This window comes from Dendrobates tinctorius, unplaced genomic scaffold (assembly GCF_039654945.1).
Source record: "Dendrobates tinctorius isolate UK_male_01 unplaced genomic scaffold, ASM3965494v1 ptg000086l, whole genome shotgun sequence".
Taxonomy (NCBI): Eukaryota; Metazoa; Chordata; class Amphibia; order Anura; family Dendrobatidae; genus Dendrobates; species Dendrobates tinctorius.
The window spans coordinates 33200723-33222937 of NW_027361754.1; the positions used below are offsets into that span (position 1 = coordinate 33200723).

Consider the following 22215-nt stretch of genomic DNA (forward strand, 5'->3'; position numbering starts at 1 on the left):
TAGCAACCAATCACAGCTCAGCTTCTTTTAAACAGCGCTGGTGAATTGAAAGATGCTTCATGATTGGTTGGTGATAAACACACACACACACACATTCAATTTTATATATATAGATTTAAAAAAATGTTACAGTACAAATACAGACTAATCTACATAAGACCTATGCGTTTTGGCTCAAAGCCTTAATCGTGTTGGGGGATGTGTGTTTAGGAATTCTTATTGAACTGAACATGCACCACAAAGATGATGTGAGTTGAGCCTTGAACATTGTGATTGACCTGTTGTGATATATTTGTCAGCGTGACAAGTTATGAACACCAATTAATTGAGACTGAGCAGAATGATTTTGGATTTTTATTATATTGCCATACAGATATGTTCTTCATTACCTTTGCTCACGGATTGACAGTTCCCTAAAAGTGTCACCCTCTAACAAATAAAAAACATGATTTAATGATATTCTGTTGGGAGTGATTTATGCTATGTGTGTAGTCACCTGGTGGTTGTGATGTGAATTGCAGCTTGTCTAGGATTTTGCTGTCATGTCATGATAACGTGTTGCATTTATATAAAGAAAAACTGGAGTCCTTTAGAAAATTTAAGAGAATGTAAGATTGCACACCTCCATGTGTATAATCACTGGTGTCATTACTACTAAACATTTAACCTGCCGACACTGCAAGAAACAAATTATATCAGACGTAAACTTTATTTTCTTAATTAAAGGTTAATAGTTATTCCATTGTACTGTAGTTAGAGCTGAAGGTAGACATAAAGACAATTATTATCATGATCCAATATATGATATAGGATGAAGCTCCATTACTAGATAACCTACGAGAAAGTACGAGGGGAACGCTAAATTAGTGGGGTTATCCAGCCTTATATTATTGACGGATGGTCATCAATATCAGATTGGTGGGGTTCCAACACTGGGAGTATTCTACTATTTATTTTAAATCTGCCATACAGTTCCGGAGAGATGGGCCTTTTTGTTTAGCACTATTTTGTATGGTCTTTACCAAAGGGGCGTGGCACACTGACTAATTCTGCAGAGCAGCTGCAAGACACACCCCTGAGGATCCTGTTTGCAGCTCTGTTACTGGCTAAATGTAAACAGGTAAAAAGAAATAGCCAAGATCTGTACTCAGCTTTCTCTCATAGTCACATAGGCAATTAATGAAGCGGAGGTCGAGTGTAAGCAGGTCCAGGGATGCAGTAACACACGGAATGCAGAGCAAGGGTTAAAAATAATACAATTTCATTATAACAGTAGGGAAAACTCACAGGGAGACAACAGATACAGTAGTTAACAAATGAAATTGCAATTTAACACAACAGTCTTGTTATGAAACTTATCGTGACTTCTATGTTCCATCCCATAGTCCAGTGCCCATATACCCATCACACATCCTCCATCCCATAGTCCAGTACCCATATACCCATCATACATATCCGCCATCCTATAGTCCCGTGCCCATATACCCGTCATACATATCCTCCATCCCATAGTCCAGTGCCCATATACCCATCATACATATCCGCCATCCTATAGTCCCGTGCCCATATACCCATCATACATATCCTCCATCCCATAGTCCAGTGCCCATATACCCATCACACATCCTCCATCCCATAGTCAACCATTATGACATCATAATGAGCGGCGGGGCTTGCAATCTATGATGAATCTGTGTCGCCATGGCAACCATTATGACATCATAATGAGAGGCGGGGCTTGATACACACACACTTTTTCCCCATTATGTAGATAGGGGCAAAATTGTTTGGTGAATTGGAACGCGCAGGGTTAAAATTTCGCCTCACCACATAGCCTATGACACTCTCGGGGTCCAGACGTGTGACTGTGCCAAATTTTGTGGCTGTAGCTGCAATGGCACGGATGCCAATCCTGGACATACACACACACATACACACATACATGCATACACACATTGAGCTTTATATATTAGATATGGTTACAGCGCCAGAATACAATGTTAGTGGGTTCATGTAGATACAGTGTATGAACTCCATGCCCACCATAAAAATGTAAGAGTAGCCGCATAGGCCGTGAAGAGCAGCAGATAAGCTCTGAACATAACCCGATCTAATTTATAGCACAGATTCAGCCATTGGCTGTGCCAGGTTTCTTCTGACTCCATCTCCTGCACATAGGAACGGATCGAGGTGACCTCTTGCAGGATCTGCTCCATCAATGGATCATCTGGTATTGCTTCGCTCTGAAACACTTCGTCCAAACAACAGAGGCTCTCTAGAAAACAAAATAAATAGGTTGTCCTATCAGTTAATATTAGGACATAAGTACATCATAAAGGGGGTTGTCTCTTTAGAGAACTTGGTGAAACCATATATGAAGTGGCTGTCCATTGATTTGAATGAGTGTTGCATCATAATACATTTCTATAGGGAACATATATGGCCTCCAGCAGCTTTCATAGATGATCTGATACCAAATTTTAAAGTTATGACAAATCCATGGAATAGGCGATAACTCACTGGTTTCTGGGGTTTATCTGGTGGGACCCATACTTTTCCTAAGAATGAGACATGATAGAGCTCCATCTGAATGGAGTAGCAGTTGAACGTGCACACCTCTGCTCCATTTATCCTCTACGGCAGGGGTTGGGAACCTCAGGCCCCTGGGCCGTTTGACCTTTTATCCGACTCCCCAGCGGATTTGGGGACCACAGTGTTTGGGCAGGCCGCTGTATTTTGATTGCCACCAGCTCATTAATTTCTTCTTGCTCTGTGAGTACACTACTGAACACTGAAGGGCATGCAATGAAAGATTACATCCTGACACCAGTGTCAGAGTCAGGATGAACTTTGTGGGCTGAGTTAGGATGGCCCCCGAAGGATGGTATAAATATGCAAGTGGCCCTTGGCAGAAAAAAGAGTTCCCACCCCTGTTCTATGGGCTCGCCAGAGATAATAGAGCACTGTACTCGGCAATCTCTGGCCTTCCCATAGACAATGTATAGTGATGGTATACATTAGGGTGACCGGATCTCATATGGGGGGAAAAAATGTTGGAATCTTGTCCGTCTGGACCCCACAAAACGATTCCCCTTTCCAGATATTGAGATAGCCAAAATTTGAGCTCGATCAAAAGACGTTAACCCGTGTTGCTCGTTGCTCAAAGTTTGAAAAAATCCAAATTGAGGTTTTTTAAGATTTAGGTATTTTGCATAGTCTGTTAGACTATAAAGAATGTGACAACAACATTGCAGAAATAGCCCTGACCAAATTTTCGAACCATTTTTGGTATTTGAATGCAGAGTTGGTGGGATTATCGTTTTTTGATCCCACCATTACAGACAATGAAAAGTTGTTAATGGCTAATAAATTGCTTAATAGCACAGATGAACCATCAGAGCACGCTAACCTACATGAGTTGATAATTTTACATAGGTATCTAATCTATTCTAGAGCTTTTGTTAAAATAGTTTTTGAAACGTCAGAATATAATGCTCGGCATTTGCTTACAACTTGCAGGACATATTGCTTTTGTTCTTCATCTTTTGTCAGAAGGTCGTTAAAGTCGGTTACTTCCTACCTCTTTAAATTTTTCTTTCCTAACTTTTGGCTTTACAACCCTAGCATGCTCTGATGGTTCATCTGTGCTACTGAGCAATTTATTAGCCATTAACAAATTTTCATTGTCTGTAATGGTGGGATCAAAAAACGATAATCCCACCAACTCTGCATTCAAATACCAAAAATGGTTCGAAAATTTGGTCAGGGCTATTTCTGCAATGTTGTTGTCACATTCTTTATTGTCTAACAGACTATGCAAAATACCTAAATCTTAAAAAACCTCAATTTGGATTTTTTCAAACTTTGAGCGACGAGCGGCACGGGTTAACGTCGTTTGATCGAGCTCAAATTTTGGCTATCTCAATATCTGGAAAGGGGAATCGTTTTGTGGGGTCCAGACGGACAAAATTCCGACATCGATTTTTTGTGGTCACCCTAGTTATACATACTCATCCTCTGCTTCCTTTAGTTTGGATTTTGCAAAGCCCTACCCTCAGGATTGATGAGGGTCCTAGCAAACAGACCTCCAGTGATCAGCATTTATTTACACATGAAATGGAAGTCATCTAAATCTGCTGATATCAATGGACCAGCCACCATCTGATGTGTATGAGGACCTCATGATTCTCCTCCGATCAATTGCGTAAAGGATGATTAGGGCCATTGGATTCTCAATGGCCGATCATTTGTATTTTCAGGGCACTATAACAAAGAAGTCTGGCAGTGGCTTTTTCTTCTGCTAAAACCACAAGAACACTGGCCAAACTGATGTTAGTCCAATAGTTATCAAATGTATGGCCAGCTCTACAGTAATCAGGTTAATTCCAAGAGAAGCTTGCTTTTAAAGGAAGTATCATGGTGGACAACTTTGTAATACATCTCCTAGCATGTTGAAGGGAAGCTATTAAAAACTATAAACCAGTCAAGTTTTCTGGGAACCTGTCCAATGAATTATATTTTCTAACTAGTGATTATTTTATTAGTTTAGTGTATAGTTACTCCGTGCCACTTCATTGAGAACACATCCTCTTTATCTACTTCATACCATTTGCCGTCTTTTTGACAGGATTACCCAAATAGATGTCCTGTTTTCAGTGCAGTTTTAGGGGGTCTTCTCTTAGAAACAGACCCTCACCAATAACATTTATAGCATCAGAGTTTAATTACATCACATTATCAATTTTGTATTAGTCGAAAACCCAATAATCTACCTGCAGTTTCATTGGTGGAACCCATAGAGTTGTCTTCTGTGTTGTCATTGTATTGACCATGTCTTCTCCTGGTCAACATTGGACATTGGGATATCAGAAGAGCGCCAGGTGCATCTTTGTCAATGTGAAGAAACTTTATCACCACAATGGATTTTCCAAGGCTCAAAACCATGAGGGCCATGCATACAAGAAAGAATACACCTATAGAAAATTAGATATTTTTTACACATCTCTCCATTTAGTAGTTTTCCAACCTAGGGATCATAAAAAAGGTTTTTCCAACTAGTCCCAGTTTAATCATTATGACTCTTGGCTTTAAAACAAGAGTAGAGCAGTAGAAGTAAGAGCTACAGTTGTTGAAAATTAGAGTTATTTACAATGTCATTACGTGTGATTTGATGGACTCACCAATCAATGGGACACTTAAGGTGGTAGCTGGTAATTCACCAGCCATGTTGACCCTGAAGACCGTGTATCCAACAAGAATGCTGGTTTTGAACATGATCCGAGTCCCACTATCAGGGGGCAGGTAGAAGCTCATGAGGTCCACGATCATAAGAAGGATGCTAGGAACAAGAATGCCTACGATGTACAGTAGTGGGCGGCGGCGGATAACAAGCTGAAAAACAATATGAATGAGATGGTGATAAATTAACACAAGGTTGAGCATTGCATATAACAGAAAAAGCAGCTGGGATGGTGCCCTATTAAAAGTGGTCACTCACCTCCACATCTTCCTGACAAGTGGCTAGTGTGGGTCTACATATGGCTTCACCCACAATTGACAAACTGCTCTTCTCTCTTCTGAAGAAAAGGAAATGTACTGTCCCAGAATATAAAGGGTGTGAGGGCGTGAACCTCGGACAACTTGGCTCTTTTTTTAGGGAGTCTGTATTTTTTATATTGTCAGGTCCAGAGTCTGTATTGGTGTGTGATAAAGAGGGTCATACAGTATGTACTAGTTGTTATTCAATTTCCTTAGGTTAAGGTGTGTTCCATTACAATGGCTGGGTCTCAGAAAAATTTAATTTTGCTCACAGCCCCCATGGCGTCACATCTGGTATCTATAGACACAATGTCAATGGTGTCACTCCTCTCCCAATGCTGAATTGTGTGGCACCAGAATGAACTTTGAAGATGCCTCTACAACTTTTAAAAATTTTCAGCCAAGAGCTTTCGGTGGACAGCTATTTCTTCCAACTTCCAGACTCTTACGTAGAGTTGAACGAATTTGTTCGGATTCGGTTCCGAATACGATTGGCAGCGAATATTGTTTTTGCAATATTCGTTGAACACAGCTGAACGTCATTAAAGTCAATGGGAGTAAAAATTACCAAATATGTTTGGAACCGATCATAAACCATACATTCAGCATGAATAGGGTACCAATATGGCACAAATATGGCAAATTCAGATTCGGCAACCAAATCCGAACAAATTCGCTCAACTCCACTCTTAAACCTCTCCATACACGCTAGATGGCTGTCGGATGAATAATGCTTCTGCTGCTATCTTGGCCAACTACTCGATTCACAGGAGCGCTTTCTCAGCCAAGTACTCCTATGTTCTAAATGAGAAAGGCATCGAGTAATATGAAGACCAACAGCTTGTGTCTGGGAAAACAATGCAAAGCGCTCGGCAGTCCAAAATAGGACATGCCTGATTGATATCTCCCCCACAATCAGTTGACCGGTGTCCCCATACACCTTAGGATACCGTTACACTTAGCGATGCACCAGCGATCCCGACAACGCTATGGATCGCTGGTGCATCGCTAAGTGGTCGCTAGTAAGCTGCCACACAGGCAGATCTCACCAGCGACATAGCAGGGGTCGGGGGTCGCTACTTACCTGTCAGACGCGGCGATCCTGACATCCTCTCGCCCGCATCCACGCGTCGCTCGTCGGCGCCACAGGAAGCCCAGCAGGAAGCGCCCGACGAGAAATGGTCCAGGACGTTCTCACGCAACCAGCGATGGGCAGCGGGGGAGCCGGTCAGAGGTAAGTATCAGACATAGCAATATTGCTAGCAATATCGCTGCTACGTCACAAAATCGGTGACGTTACAGCGATATTTCTAGAGATATCGCTATGTGTAACGGGGGCTTTAGAGTGTCGGCCAAACCCCTCAATGTTAGTCTAATGTTTATTGGGGCCATTACTTGCTTCGAGAACAAAATGATTGAGCACTGCCCATAAAGATTGGTAGGTCTGACAATCTCTCCAAACTCTGCAGGTCTGGATAACTTTCCTCTAGTGTGCATGTGGTTTTTATTAAGTGACTCTTCAGATGTCCCTTCTCAAAAGTTGGCAAGAATGATTTACATGAAGGTGACAGAACAAATTATATAGTATTTATCAAAATATATAGCCAATACGTAATACATTGGATTAATTAATTCTTAAATAGAATGGGACTTCAGAGAAAAGATTAAGAAATCCAACAAAACCCCAAATCAATTTATTGTATTACGGGAGGAAAATTAAATGTTGGCTATTATCTGCCATTACACTGGCATTAAAAAAGAACTCCAACAGGGAGCCATAAAGTCCCCTGCCGCGGAGCTTCCCTGGCCTTCTTCCAAACCGAATTTTAATTGAAAGAAAAAAATAAAATAAAACAAAAACATCCATCTCGCTGCTTTGGCAGCTGCGGTCAGGGAGAGCTGGAGGGGAATATTAATTTATGCCATCAGTCCTTCCCTCTTAATCAGTACCAGCAATAAAAACTTTTTTAAAGTTTTCATTCCAGGATTCCAAAAACGCATCGGTACAATGTAGCTTTAAAAAAAGCATCTAAGGTGTACAGCCTAAAGATAAAGCTTCACTGATGCAAGAGCTGACTCTGTCCTTCACACTTATGTTTGTAAATGGGGAAACAAGAGAAAGAAGAGATCCAGGGATGGCATAAATACCGGACTTTATGTACAGATCAAAAGTATTACCCTTAGTAAGCTCTTTTACTATGATGAGTTTGGTTCTCTGCTATCCCACAACTTTGGTCCTTTGATGTTTACCTGGTAACTGATAGTGTGTAACATGAATTAACCAAATAGAGAACATTAGGTAGTGGTGGGTTGGGGTCCCGGCCAGCACCATTACATAACACACAACTCTCCTGACTCCTCCATATACATGCACACTCAGCTCAGCCGAGCAGGCATGTGTTCTCAATGGAGAGAGTCAGTAATCCACTTTCAGACATCCATAGTGGTGACTTAATATCACAGAGAAGAAAAGGATTGAGTGATGATATTCTCTACACTGATATCGTCGGTTGGTGGAGAGTTAGGAGGACCTCATTAGATGGTTATCTGGTTCTGCCAAAATCGACAACTTCGGGCAACTTGTTTTAATGTGTATGAGGTCTATAGGGACATTATCCTGGACTTCCTCTCAGTCCTTCCATTAAAGAACATTACAGCCACCCTCAACCCAGTCAGAAATGACCGATAGCCGGTGCCAAACGTTGTGCACTGAAAATGTAGATAAGACAAATTTAATTTTAGATAATTCCAGAGCTCACTGGCCAAGTAACCCTCAACCTTTCCCTAAGTCTCCCCGCAAAATTGCATAATTCTAAATTTACTTTTGAAGTGATCTGCTCCCTGTCTCATAACTATGTCATGGCCGACCAATATAACACACAGCCCCTCGTCCCCCGGTGCACAACCTCCGGCCCCCTGCCTTTACCTCCGTGTGACAAAACTGTCAGTGATGCAGAGCACTGATACCAACGCGGTCCAGTAATAGGAGACCTTTCATGACATTTCTTACTCCTAAATCTTCCCCCATCACCTGTGAGTGATATTATTGAGAAGTGAAAGAAACCACATAAATTTGGAGACCCCATAACATTATAGAGTGGGGTCACCCATTGCTAAGGAGCAATGGGCGGAAAAGTCACCACGCTCTGCTGACTCCATAACTGCAGAGTCCAGACCTCCTCCGGTATAACATCAGCACAAACACTGCGCTCCCACCGGGAGCTTCATGGCCGAGCAGCTGCATGCAGCTGTACATCACCAAGCACAGTGCGGAGCGTCGGATGTAGTGGTTTAAAGCTGCCACCACTGGACTCTGAAGGAGACGTGTTCTGTGCAGTGACGGATCACACTTCTCTATCTGCGTCTTATGGAGAAGTCTGGGTTTGGTGATTCCAGGAGAATGTTACCCTCTGACTGCATTGTGCCCGCTGTACAGATGGTGGAGGAGGATAATGCTATGGGCTGTTATCGGGCTTCAGCACAAGACATTGTGGACAATTGTAGCTTCAGCTTTGTGGGAACTGTTCGGAATTCGCCCTTTTCCATTCCCCATGACTGAGCCCAGACCATGAGGTTCATACAGACATGGAGAGGGGAACATGAGTGGCCACCCAGAGCCTGGACCTCAGCCCCATCCAACACTTATAATGGAGACTGTGATCCTGGCTTTCCCCCCAGCATCAGGGTCTCACCACACAAATGCTCTTCTGGATGAAGGGGAAAAGTCCCCAAAAACCCTCCAAAATCTTGTAGAAAACCTTCCCAGAACAGCGGGATCCGTTATATCTGCAGAGGTACAACTCTATATTATGTCTATGGATGTAAGATGGGAGGTCAGAAAAGCTATTGGAGGAGTAACGCGGAGGGGGAACATACTTTTTTCCATATAGTGTAGTATATATTGAAAATAGGGACAAAATCTAAATAAAATTGTATTTAATTTAGCACATTTGATTTTTTTTGGTACTATTAGCTATATACAGTGGGAAAAAACTACCTTTAAAGGAGGGTTTTCTGTATACACTATTGTTTTGAAAACCCATTGATGATAATGAAAAGAATAAATCTAATTGGGAATTTGTACATGATGAGCACACAGAAGATGAAATAGAGGCCCTACGGTGTTAGCCTAATTGCTCTGCTGCTCGTCTAACCTTCTGCTGGTTCATTTGATAAGGTTCTCTTTATGATGCTATGAATTTCGGCAGCGCTCATTTATTCCACACATAATTCTCCCCCCTCCTCTTTATTTCACCCTCTGCTCATTTGTGAGCCATTGTCGCAATGATAATGATTTTGCCATTAAAGCTGAAATCACTGCTGCATGAGAGAGCTATGTCCCTCGCCGGCCATTCATCTCCCCGCGTTTTTCTGTGGTTATCTTGTCCTGCCAGGGCCGTTGTTAGTACTGGACATGCCAAAGCGGAGGGAAAAAAGGGGTGTTAGCTTGGAGATGGCTTATCGTGGAAGGCTGGGGCACCAGGGTTAATTGATACGTAATGGAGAAAATGCATTAATTCCCTTGGCGCTGATGGAGGAAGTCTATTGTGCAAGTTTTGGAGACAGAGTATGGCCATGTTCATGGCAAGACCCAGCGTCCTACGTGCCATATTGTGTTCAGCTCATCTCATATGCGTGGGATGTAAAGTGACGTTCCAGAAAAACACATTTGGACATCAATGAACGTTGCTAATCCCATGGTTAAGTCATTGTAAGTGCAGCGACCAGATGCAGTCATTCTCCACACATATGTGCAGCAGGCGGCCACAGAAAATACTTGGGTATGTAACATAAATGCGACCTTATGATGATGTATTGATTTTTAAAAGGGCCGTCCAGGACTTATGATAGGTTATAAGCATCAAGGTGGTAGAAGTCCAAGACCAGGGACCCTCAATACTCAGCTGATGCCTGTCCAACATCCAGGACCCCACTGTTTATCCAATGACTATTCAACACCCAGAAAGCTATTTCTTAGCTAATAATGCATCTCCAACACAGAGGACCCCTACTGCTCATCTGACAATTTTCCAACACCTGGGACGCCAACTGTTCAGCTAATGACTGTCCGATACCCAAAACCCTATTTCTCAGCTAGTGCTTGTCTGACACCCAGGACTCCCATTTCTCACCTAATGTTTGTCTGACATCCGGGACCCCAACTGCTTAACTAATGGCTGTCCAACACCCAGGACACCAATGCTCAGGTAATGCTTTTCCAACACCTGGGACCCCCCATTTGTGCAGCTAATGCTTATCCAACACCGAGGATCCCCAACTGCTCAGCTGATGCCTATCTGACATATTGTAACCCCACTGTTCAGATAATGACTGTCCAATACTCAGTATACCATTGTTCAGCTGATGCTTGTCTGACATCCAGGATCCCCACTATTTAGCTGATGACTGCCCAACTCCTGGGACCCCACTGCTCAGCTGATGCCTGTATGACATCTGGGACCCCCACTGCTCAACTAATGACTATCCTACACCCAGAACCCACACTGTTCATCTGGTTACTGTTTGACATCTGGAACCCCAACTGTTCAGCTGATGCCTGTATGGTATCTGGGACCCCCACTGCTCAACTAATGCCTATTCAATAACCAGAACCCCCACTACTCATCGGAGGACTGCTTGACACCAGGGACCCCCCCCTACTCACCTTATGATTGTCCAACACCTGAGACCCTCACTGCCTAGCTGATGCCTGCCCAACACTTGGGTCCCCCACTGCTCATCTGATGACTGTTTGACACCGTCAACCCCCACTACTCACCTGATAATTGTCCGACACCTGGGACCCTCACTGCTTAACTCATGCCTGTCCAACACCTGGTACCCCAACTGCTCATCTGATGACTGTTTGACACTGGGGACCCTCACTACTCACCTGATGATAGTCCAACACCTGGGACCCTCACTGCTTAGGTGATTCCTGTCCAACACCTGGGACCCCCACTGTTCAGGTGATGCCTGGAGCTAACAGGAGTTAGTAGTATACGGAGCCAGAACAGCACAGCTCAACACACCATGTAGTGGTTCTTCTCAGGTACTGCAGCTCAGCTCCTATTGATCTGGGCGGCAGTACTGAGAACGGCCACTACACAGCCTTTGGAGCTTGGGAATTGCAGAGTGGCAGTTACAGGTATTAGCAAGAACTAAGCATACATCATGTAAGGCTGACGCCAGCTGTTTTATACAAGTCCGATGTGTCAAAATATAAAATTATTTTGACCATATGTTAAAACGTGATGATTGACGTTTATCAGTTGCTGAACATCCCCCAAAAATGCCACAAAAAGAGATCAAAACATTGTATGTACCCCAAAAGGCTATCAATAAAAACATCAACTGAGGGCGCATAAAACAAGCCCTTACACAGCCCTATCGACAGATAAATAAAAAAGCGACAAGTCTCAGAAAATGGCGACACAAACCAATTTGTTTCTGCAAAGTTCAGAATTTTTTTAATCACTAAAATATAAAGAAAAAGCTTTATAAGTTTGGTGTCGCTGTAGGAGGAGAGGCCTCCGCCGAGTACTCGGGCCAGAACCAAGGGGACCGTCTTCCAGGTTCCTGGGGTATCTGTTTCCAGGGAGCAGAGCTAGGGGATGGACTGCTGAGACTGACAGGGCAGTTGGGGGAGGAGTCCAGAGAAGAGGGGCAGAGAGGGCCAGACTGTGTGAGTCAGCAGAACGAGGGAGAAGGAGGTGGAGACTTGGGGAGGGCCAGAGAGCAAGAGACACAAGCAGCTTCCAGAGAGGAGGACAGCGACAGGAGGGAGACTCTCAGTGGACCGCAGGGAGACGGCGCTGAGCTTACCGACAAAAGAAGACTGCTGCCTCACTCCAGCTCTTGGCTGCAGCCTACTCGCAGCCGTCCGCGGCTGATGCCTCCTCGCTGATGCCCGCGGCCACCACCGCTTCACTCCTGACCACGGCGGTGACTCCTCCTTTACCACCCGCAGCTGCCACCGCCCCACTCCAGTCCGCGGTAGAGACTGTGTCTGTGTCCGCTGCAGATCCTCCAGTGCGGCCTCAGATAGCGCCTGTGGCCTATCAACCGCCACTTATCACCGCCGCTGCCAGTCCCTGTCAGGGAGTTGTGGCCTCCCCTCTCCAACTCCCAGGCGGTATCCCGCTGCCTCCGCTGGGGGACATCCCGCCAAAGAACTCTCTGCAGGCCTCTTGTGCCCCTACTCCTCCTGGGTGTCGGAACGCCCGAAGACTATGCCAGATCTTCAGCGGCTGGGCCCAGTGGCTGCGATGCAGACACACCGTGGAACAGAATGCCGAGGGACGTCAGGACTGATAAGTGATACATAGTGACTAAGGTCCCGGAGTCGGCCATTCCGCGGCCATATAGTGACCGGTCTTTGCCAGATTAGTTGTGTTCTCCCAATCCTTATTTATGTGTATTGGCTCCCTGCGAGGACAACTACTTTTATTCTGTTGGTTGCGTAACAATAGCCCTAACTGCATTTATCTATAAAAGTTAACATTTAAAGTCATTTCTGTCTCGCGTCTCGTCACTGCATCCTGCGTACCTGCTATTACCACATCGCCGTAATCATACTGATTGAGAAAATAATGTCATCCGGCCATTTTACTGCATAGTGAACCACAAGAAAAAAAATCCCAAAAAGGACAATGGCAAAATTGCACCTTTTGTGCCATTTCACTGCACTTTCAAAACAACAACTTTTTCCAGTGAAAAACAAGCCTTGATGGAATAAAAGTTAATCTTGATGGAAAAATTAAAAAAATATGACTCTTGGAAGAACAGGAGGAAAAAACAAACCCTCATGGCAATGGAAAAATTCAGAAGTTATGGCTCTTAGAGGAAGGAAAGGGAAAAATGAAATTGAGGTTTTAACCCCTCAATTTTCATTTTTGCAATGTGAACAAGACTTAACATTGCCATTTAGAGAAAGATAAAATGCTTCTGCTAGAAGAATACGTACAGTATGGTCTGGCATCTCTATCTCCCAGGCTTCCCACTCCTCCATGAAGCCACGTATTTCCGTGCAATCCCTCTGATAGGTAATGGTGTGTGGCCTAATAGCTGATTCTTGCATTACTTGATGTGCAGCTGCGGACTCCATACAACACTTGCTAGCCTGTTTTGCAGTAATGAGGCTATATGGCTCATATGCAAATTAACGAGCTGTAGAATTTCTGCTTAGAGAAAGACGACATCTATTTGTAATTCAGAGCTGAACCACCAATTCTGGTCCTACAGAAAGTAGATAATAATGGCCTCTATTTGTTTTCATGGTTAATACAGTCTATGGATCGTGAAGTGCTTGGATTACCAAGAGTAGGAGTTTCCCGTCTAGTGCAAATCCTTTTACTCTCTGTCATTTAGATACATTTACCAAAAACATATGTAATTCATCTATTCATACTATCAAAAGGAATAGGGGTGACATTTCTATATGTGGACAGCACTAAGTCAGCATAAGTAGACTTATATACCATGCTCTTCAAGTATTGCGTGGCTTATAAGTCTCCTTGCATTGACTTGGCACTCTCCACATGTTGAAACCTTACCCCTGATACCCCCTCTCAGAAGCCATTCATGTCGCCAAATAAGTTATCCTACTTTGCACTACTGAGGGGCAAATACCCCGAAACATGTATCTCAAAATGGAGTGTCTAGATTGGCTCCTTATCCTAAGGGCTCATTCAGATGTCAGTTTTTCTCGTACTAGTGCTATCCATGGTTTTCACATATACCACTTGTAGCTGTGCTCATCTATAGGGCTATTCACATGTCCTATATTTTTCTCGGATGGAGTGGTCGGTTTAATAAAATGGAGACTTGTTCGATTTTGATCCGAGGGTTGAATGAATCAAAATCGGCAATGCAAGTTTGATGACATGCAAGCGTAGTCTAATTTTCATGAACTGTCAAAAAGAAGGTGGAGAAACTTTTGTTTTGTCCACATACATGAAAAACTGATGACACTCATCAAATTCTCATCAAAATCTAAGGCTATGTGCACACGTATGCAGAAAATTTCTGCATGAAAACAGGACTCTTTCCCAGAAAACGCGCATTTTTTCCATGCGTTTTCTGCGCGGTTTTTGCACAAAAAACGAGCATTTTTTATGCGTTTTTTTCCACGCGTCCCCAGACACATAGAAAATAGCAAGAAATGTGGAATTTTCCGCGAAATTAATGAGCATGCTGCATTTTTTTTCGCACCAATATGCACAGAAATTGCGGAATTCATTAAAATGAATGGGAAGCTTCTTTTAAGCGTTTTTTAAGCGTTTTATTTGGTAAAAACACGAAAAAACGCAACGTGTGAACACAGCCTTAGAGTTTCTGTCCTCTTCTTCTCTGAAAATGTGAATATGATAGATTGATAGATAATAGATAGATCGATACATAGATCGATAGATAGATAGATAGATAGATAGATAGATAGATAAAATAAAAAAATAGGCAGCACTCCAAATTAAATGTGAAAAAAGTGGATACTTTACTGATCCTCAGGTGGCAACGTTTCAACGGTGACCCGTCTTTATCAAGCCTTTTTTTATTTAGATAGATAGTGTGGTGTAGTAACCACTGTGTCCACTAGGGGGTGCTGTGTGGATGTCCCAAGAGAACGGATGAGTGGCAGAATCCTGAAGGATGATTATGTTTCTCAAGGTGGGTGGCCTTGAGATGGAGACTAAGGTATGCGTATTGATCAGCAATGATATTGCTGAGGTGTTGTTTCAAAGTGTAAGGGAGAAGTCTCCAGGTAACTAGAGAGATGGGCAGGTCTGGTTACCTACAAACCCACCCAGGGGTGGGTCTGAAAACGCCTGAAGTAAAAGGCTATGTGAGTGTGTGAAGGACCTGTGATGAGGTCATAGTCACTTGACCAGGTGGGCGTGGCTATAGACCATATAATGTGGCCAGGGTAGGTCACATGTGGTGAATGCAGGGACCTGGTTGGTCCAGAGCGGAAGGTCCCGTGCGCAGGATTGTCTCCTGGCTAACAGCCGGTGTGTGGCTGTGTGTAATGGCTGCCAGAGCCTGAAAGTTCCCTGGAGGGATATGGACGTCTGCAGCATGAGTGACGGGACCATGTGGAGACCCTGACGTGGGTGAGATAAATGAGGCTAAGAGAGCCTGTATGCTGGACATTGAGCAACCTGTGTGAACACTGAGTTTACTGAGGGAAGCTATAATGGACGCTCTGCTGTTTATGTGAAGTTTTGTTGATTGCTTCTATCGGTTTATGCTGCATAATAAACCGCATGGACTGTTATGTTTGATGGAAAACCCGTGCCGGATGTGTTTTTGTTCGCTGCCAAGCGAGAATTCCCCAAGTAAATGACAGCACTACCTCACATTTGGTGGAGAAAACAATGGGCAATATTGTAGCCTTGTTGCTGGGAGCAACGGGAGAGGACTGCAAGGACGGCTGCTAAGGGCAACAGTTTCCAAAAAGCGTATGTTGCAGTGCTGGCAACGCTGAGCCAGGAAGGCTGACGATTGGGGAAGCCACTGCCCGGCTGTGGTTCTGGAACCATGGGGCGGCCTAGTGAGTAAGGCACTGTCCGAATCGGTGAGCCCAGTCCGGCCGTTTCCTCAGGAAAAAGAGACTGGTGTTTACTAGGATACCTCTGCTGTAGCGGGGTCCGAGAACCTGCGCGGCCAGCATGTGACGGTCGTGAAAAACGTGTTTTACTGACCAGGATCAGTGAAAAAGAGACTGGTGATTGCTATAGGGTGCCTCTGAGGAGAAGAGGTATCTGAGGACTTGTGTGGCCAGTACAGGCAATGGACTGGTGTTCGTGTGGTACTGACCTGGGTCAGTGGGAAAGACTGTGTTCCTGGAGGGTTCAGTGAGCAAGGTCCTGGAGATGGACATTGAGCCATGGGAGAAACCTGAGATAGGCTTTGGGATGCGAGACAAACTAGATGAACACAGTCACAAATAAAAACAGAGATGGAGATCCATGGACTCCATAGAAGCCATAGGGGCTGGCCTATTTGCATACTAGCTATTGGGGCTGGTTAATGGTAATGCCATAGTAATTTTCATAGTGTTACTTTTTAGTTTAATTTCAGCATCATTCGAGAATATTATCATTTATAAATGGATCTGTCAGCAGATTTCACATTGCCAACTGCATACATTGTTAGATAGATCTCTTAGTCCTGAAATGGCTGGTGTACTTACTATGAAAATCTATATCAAAATTGTTGTACTCTCTTTTTTGAGACTTTGAGTCCAGCGAGAGTGAAAGAACTCAAAAGTCCAATGTATTTATGAGCTAAACTCAATCTCCTCCCATCCAGCCTGATTGACAAGCCCCTCCTTGCTGCTGGGTGGGCGGAGCTTGAACACATATATGATGTTTCATTAACTTGCTAGACATTGAAAAAGGATTATACAGCCATTCTGACATGGATTTTCAAACTACGTTCATCAGTTTCATCAGGTCTAAGAAATCTATTTAATAATGTATGCAGCTTGTATTGTGAAATCTGTGGACAGGTCCCCTTTAAGCATGAGGATTTTTTTATCTTAGTTTTTATATTATATTTCTTTAAAAAAATAGATGATTAAGATGACTTAAAGATGAAAAACTTTGACATACATTAAACTGGACCTGAGCGAAGCTTCCACCATGGGTATGTAAGATCTCATAGTTGGAGGGAACAGACAGGAGTTCCCACTCCCCATCATTTAGGAATATGCTCTTGTCATTGCTGATTTCCTCATAGCTCCTCCAGATAGAAAGATTGAGATCATTGACTAAAATAAGAGAAAACTGACATGTTGTACAGGTTCATACTACAGTATATAAAATAGAAAATTTGGTTGGTGCAAATTTGGTCAGTTTTCTTCAAAAATATTTGGGGATTTTGCTGTAATAAAATCCAATGCCCTGGTTATGGAATATACTTTTTTTTTTTACTCCAGGGATCATTACCTGGCCTATAAGACTGCCTATGCCTGCAGGCGGTCCCAATAAGAATAAACATTACTCTCCTTAACCCAAATCAAGTACAGTTGTGTTCAAAAGTTTAAATACCCCGGCAACTACCACAAAAGACTTCAAGCTGTCATTGATGCTAGAGGGGGATAATACACGGTATTAAGAAATGGGGTAGGTAAACTTTTGATCAGGGTCATTTGGATGTTTTGGGTTGTCATTATGATTTAAAAAGAGAAAACACAGTAGTTTGACAGTATATGGCTTCACCCAACCACTAACCATGAGTGGAGAAAAAGTTTTGGTGCTATCATTCATATTCTCTGAAAAAAGACCAAGAAAGCAAAAATTCTGCCGGGGTATGTAAACTTTTGAACACAACTGTATCTGTACCCCAGCTAACCAGTCCTCTGCTTTACACATACAAGGGCAAAGACCCCAAAACAGCTGTCTACAGATGGAATGAATGGATTTGTTGCAAATCTAGTTTGCATCAAATTTTTAGGAATTGCTCTAACAATTTGAGTTTCACTTTGCATGAATTGCGTTAAATGGTAACCAATATTTTTCACACTGCTGAAGAATGCAACAACCAGAGAAGGCTCACATGATATCAGGTGTGTTTCCTCATAACACTTTGTAGCTATCATATCACACTTTCTAGCTCAAGCAATCAGGTGGGATTATCGTAGCCTCTATAAAAGCTGAGGTAGGGAATGCAGCAGCCATTTATATGGTGAATCCTTATAATGAGAGGATGTCACAGATCATAGCTTAACCAGAGATAGGGTTAGAAAGTCATAAAATACCAAAGACACTGTACAGATAGTGTGTGACAGCATAACAGTGAAAAAGATTAGTGTGTGTGGAAAAGAGAATAATGTTATACACATCTTTTCAAGGCAATGGAAGTAGAGATTGGGTTGATCGAAATATCTCACCCAAAAAATGGATGGATATCAATTGGCAGAAATTATCAAGCAGATCAGATAAAGGAGTTGTCCACAATGAGCTGAAGAAGATGTTGAAGCTTTTATTGCGTCTTGGAAAAAGAAAACACATTTTGAGGCTATGGTGTTTCTCTATATAATTTTAGCCTCCTGAATCATGCATGGTTCTTATCGTGCTACATCCATTACCTGTATGTAAACAGCTGGTGAAGGTCAGGCTGCAGTTCTGTATATCGAAGGGGAAAGCATATGTCTCCAGACTGCATGCCGACACAACCTGCATGGGCTTGTAATTCCTGATGGTTCCCGAAGAGCTCACATACACATAGGGCAAATCTGGTGACTTCCCATCTTCTACACTATAGGGCAAAAAATCAACTTTGTTATCCTGATGTACTTTATAACAATTAAAAAGGGCATAAAAATAATCTCATGGATCAAAATAGCATTTTTATATGGAGCAGATTATAACTACCATGCACTTACTGCATTATCCACAATTATTAAGAATCAGCAAATCGATTCTAAACTAATCGAATTCATGTTGAATCATTAGGAATCCACTAAAGGCAGTAAATATGAACAATATGTATTTCGCTTTGTAAAAATTGCTTAAAAGAGGGGACTATTGTAGCCTGTATAAAACCAAAAGCAGGAAATGGAGCAGCTATTTTATGATGGATCTTAATAGGGAGAGGATGACACAGCAAGCAACTTATGGTCCCATACACATTAGACTAATGTCGGCTAAACCTACTAATCTCGACGAGTTCGGCCGACGGTCTAATGTGTATGTTGGCGCCAACCAAATCATGGTAGGGAAAGATATTGCTTGCTCATGTCCAATTTTGGACTGCCGTTCGAGTGGCTCTCCCTTAGATAAGCCGCCGGGGAATGAAGAAACTATACTGAAAGTGCGTGACAGCATAGCAGTGAAAGAGATTAGTGTGTGTGTAAAACAGAATAATACAAATGTTATTCATACATGTGTCTTTTCAGGGCAATTGGAGGCTTTGGGGTACTTTGGATTTGCGGTAAATCAATTATCTGTAAATCTACTTTTTAAGACAAATTTGGCCAAGCTGTTGAATTTCAGAAGATTTGCTCATCACTAACGGTTATTCATATACTGGGTGCAATGGTCTAAACACAGTGTAGTGGAGAAGCACTGTGATGTGGTAATAACTGGAACATACAATTCATTGATAACAATGTCTGGAACCCAAATAGCGTTGAGTGGTAGGGAAATTTCTCCAATTCCATCAAACTGACTTGAATTCCAGGCTAGAAAGTCATCTTTCCACATCTAGAATAAAGAAAAATAAATTGGAAAAATAGAGTTCATTGTTGTGCCTGTCTACACATTTACGAAAGTATTTTTAAAGCTTTAAAAATAAAAATTCTACCAGTACTATAGGTGCTAGAGCTTCCTTTCCCTTATTCCCAGATTGCACTGCACCTGTCAATGTCTACTGACTTAATTGCCAGGAGCTGAAAGCCTTAATCTCTGTTTTACCTTTATGTAATAAAACAAAGGAGGAGTAAAAAGATAAAGTGACCCACTCAAACTTCTTATAAAGGTGCAAAGACCCATCCCCACTTTCTCAACATCTCTGCAGCTATAGACAAATCACACTTGACAACAGGCAGTTAAACATGAAGGATACATGTAGTGGCTGGCACTTAGGGATGGTTTATCAGGGATAAGACAACATCATTTTTAAGCAAAATAATTTTCAGAATATTTATTTATCACCAATTGCCTGAAACTGCAGCAATCATTTAAAGAGGCTACCTTTGTGCAGGTATTATTAAAGAGGTTGTCCAGTCCTTTAATATTGATAGCTAATACTTAGGAAAGCTCATCAATACAAGATCGCACAGGAACCCCCACTGATCAGCTGTTTTCTGTGCCAGTGGATCATTCGAAAAAGGGGATGTGCAGTGTTCAGTCATGGCTACTGTGCAGTTGATGGAGCTGTGCTGTTCCAAACTGATCACATCTGGTCAGCAATGAGAACAGCTGATCAGTGGAGGTGCCGGGTGTTGTACCCCCACCAATCTGGCACTGATTACCTATCCTAATGATGGACCATCAATAATTAAAGACCAGACAACCCTTTTAACGATAATTGAGGTAAAAAAGAGAGACTTCCATTCAGTACAACCCTTCTATGTGCCATTATAAAGAGCCAGTATGTAAATGCTACCTTCATAGCAGCTGAATGGTAAGTCTACGTCATAGGAGGGAAAATATCTGCCCCTACATGACTTCCCTGACAATCACTTCTGATTTCTAAGAGTTACAGAAGCCAAACCCTTCAATTGATCCATTTAACAGATGAGAATGTCGTCTACATACCTGTCGGTACCATATGCTCGTCGTCAGCTTCTGATTTTGCCCATCCTGCAAGATAAAAATCTCACCTTCTTAAGTACTGAGCATTGTGGATTAGTATCCAAGGATAAAAGGAAACTAAATGTGTAATCGCTGGGGGACTTGGTGCTGGGATGGGGCAGTAGTGAGCATGTGCGACCACTGCTCCTTTCCTGTTAATAAGAGTGGTGGTCACACATGCTCACAACAGCTCCAGTTGCACAGGAGACTTTTGTTGGAACCAGTGGGGGTCCGAGCACGTAGACCTCCAGAGATTATTCAAGTACCATCTATGCAGTAGAAACATAACATATATGGCACAGTTTGGGCTGTTACTATATACCAGAACTTGAGTCTATTTATCAAGTTGCACTCGGCAGCAAAAAATCTGGTCTCTGCTCCCCTCATCTAGTCCAAAACTAAAGGGAGTATTATATACTATATAATTATCTAATAGGAGGGAGAATAGGAGTCAGTGATCCCAAGCCAGCCAAGAAAGGACGCAGAAGAAGGAGCTGGTTTAACATTGCATGGCTCTTCTCATCGCAGTCTCATTTGAGCCAACCTATTCTGCAGCTCTGCAGTGATGGTCATCACCATCAGTCCATGTCCTTCAAGGGGTATTTAGCTGCACATATCTTAGGGCTAATTTTCTAGGATGCCAAGTAGCCTACTAATTCATTTTGCCGTTACTGCAAAAATATGCGGAAAAAAACATGGCAAAAATGCAACATGTGAACAAGCCCTAAGTGAGTACAATGGCCATAATTTGACTTAATCTACTCTCAAGCCATTTTGGGAAAAGGGAAATGGGACCCAAAATCTCCTGATTGGTGGGGTCCAAGAAGATAAAAGATTACCCAGGCCTAAATGAACCTTTGCAAGAGCTGGGAAGTTAATTTGGGAACTATGGGGAATAATTAATTTTATGACAACAGTATTATATTATCCAGTAATACAGAAATATTTGATAAAATGATGACAAATACATTTACAGATATATGTCTGGATGATCAGTGTTGACAACAAGTTAAGAATTTAGTTACATTTTTGGGGCTTAAGGGGTAACATTTCTCCTTGTGGAGAGTGACAAATGAAGCCTGGCATGTCAGACCAAAGAGACTTATAAGCCATGCATGCTCATCTGGGTAATTAAATAACCAATTTGCCTCTTCAGAGGTTAAGAGGACTAGAACTCTAGCGCCAGCTATTGGAAGCAGAAATTCTAAAAGTTACTTTTGACTCTTTAGCGGGTCTTGCAATATGACTTAGGATAAAAACCAAACCAGACTCTCAATTTGCAGACACGTGTTTTGGGTTGTTGCCCCTCATCAGAGCAAAGTGTGAGATCTGATTTGGCTAGGTTGAAATCTAAGGGGTAACGTTTCTCCTTGTGGCG

General features: G+C 42.6%; 1 protein-coding gene across 1 annotated transcript in view; it reads right to left on the bottom strand.

The window, feature by feature from the left end:
- Nucleotides 1–200: 200 nt before the first annotated feature.
- The window catches only part of HTR3B (5-hydroxytryptamine receptor 3B), a 69629-nt gene continuing 47614 nt past the window's right edge, over nucleotides 201–22215 (bottom strand). Inside the window, exons 4-10 of the mRNA XM_073585675.1 lie at nucleotides 20802–20846; nucleotides 19636–19745; nucleotides 18629–18798; nucleotides 17151–17308; nucleotides 5181–5391; nucleotides 4773–4973; nucleotides 201–2275 (exon numbers count right to left, since the gene is read on the bottom strand). Coding sequence (XP_073441776.1) covers nucleotides 2010–2275; nucleotides 4773–4973; nucleotides 5181–5391; nucleotides 17151–17308; nucleotides 18629–18798; nucleotides 19636–19745; nucleotides 20802–20846 — 1161 coding nt within the window. The 3' untranslated portion in view covers nucleotides 201–2009. The remainder of the gene's footprint in view (nucleotides 2276–4772; nucleotides 4974–5180; nucleotides 5392–17150; nucleotides 17309–18628; nucleotides 18799–19635; nucleotides 19746–20801; nucleotides 20847–22215) is intronic.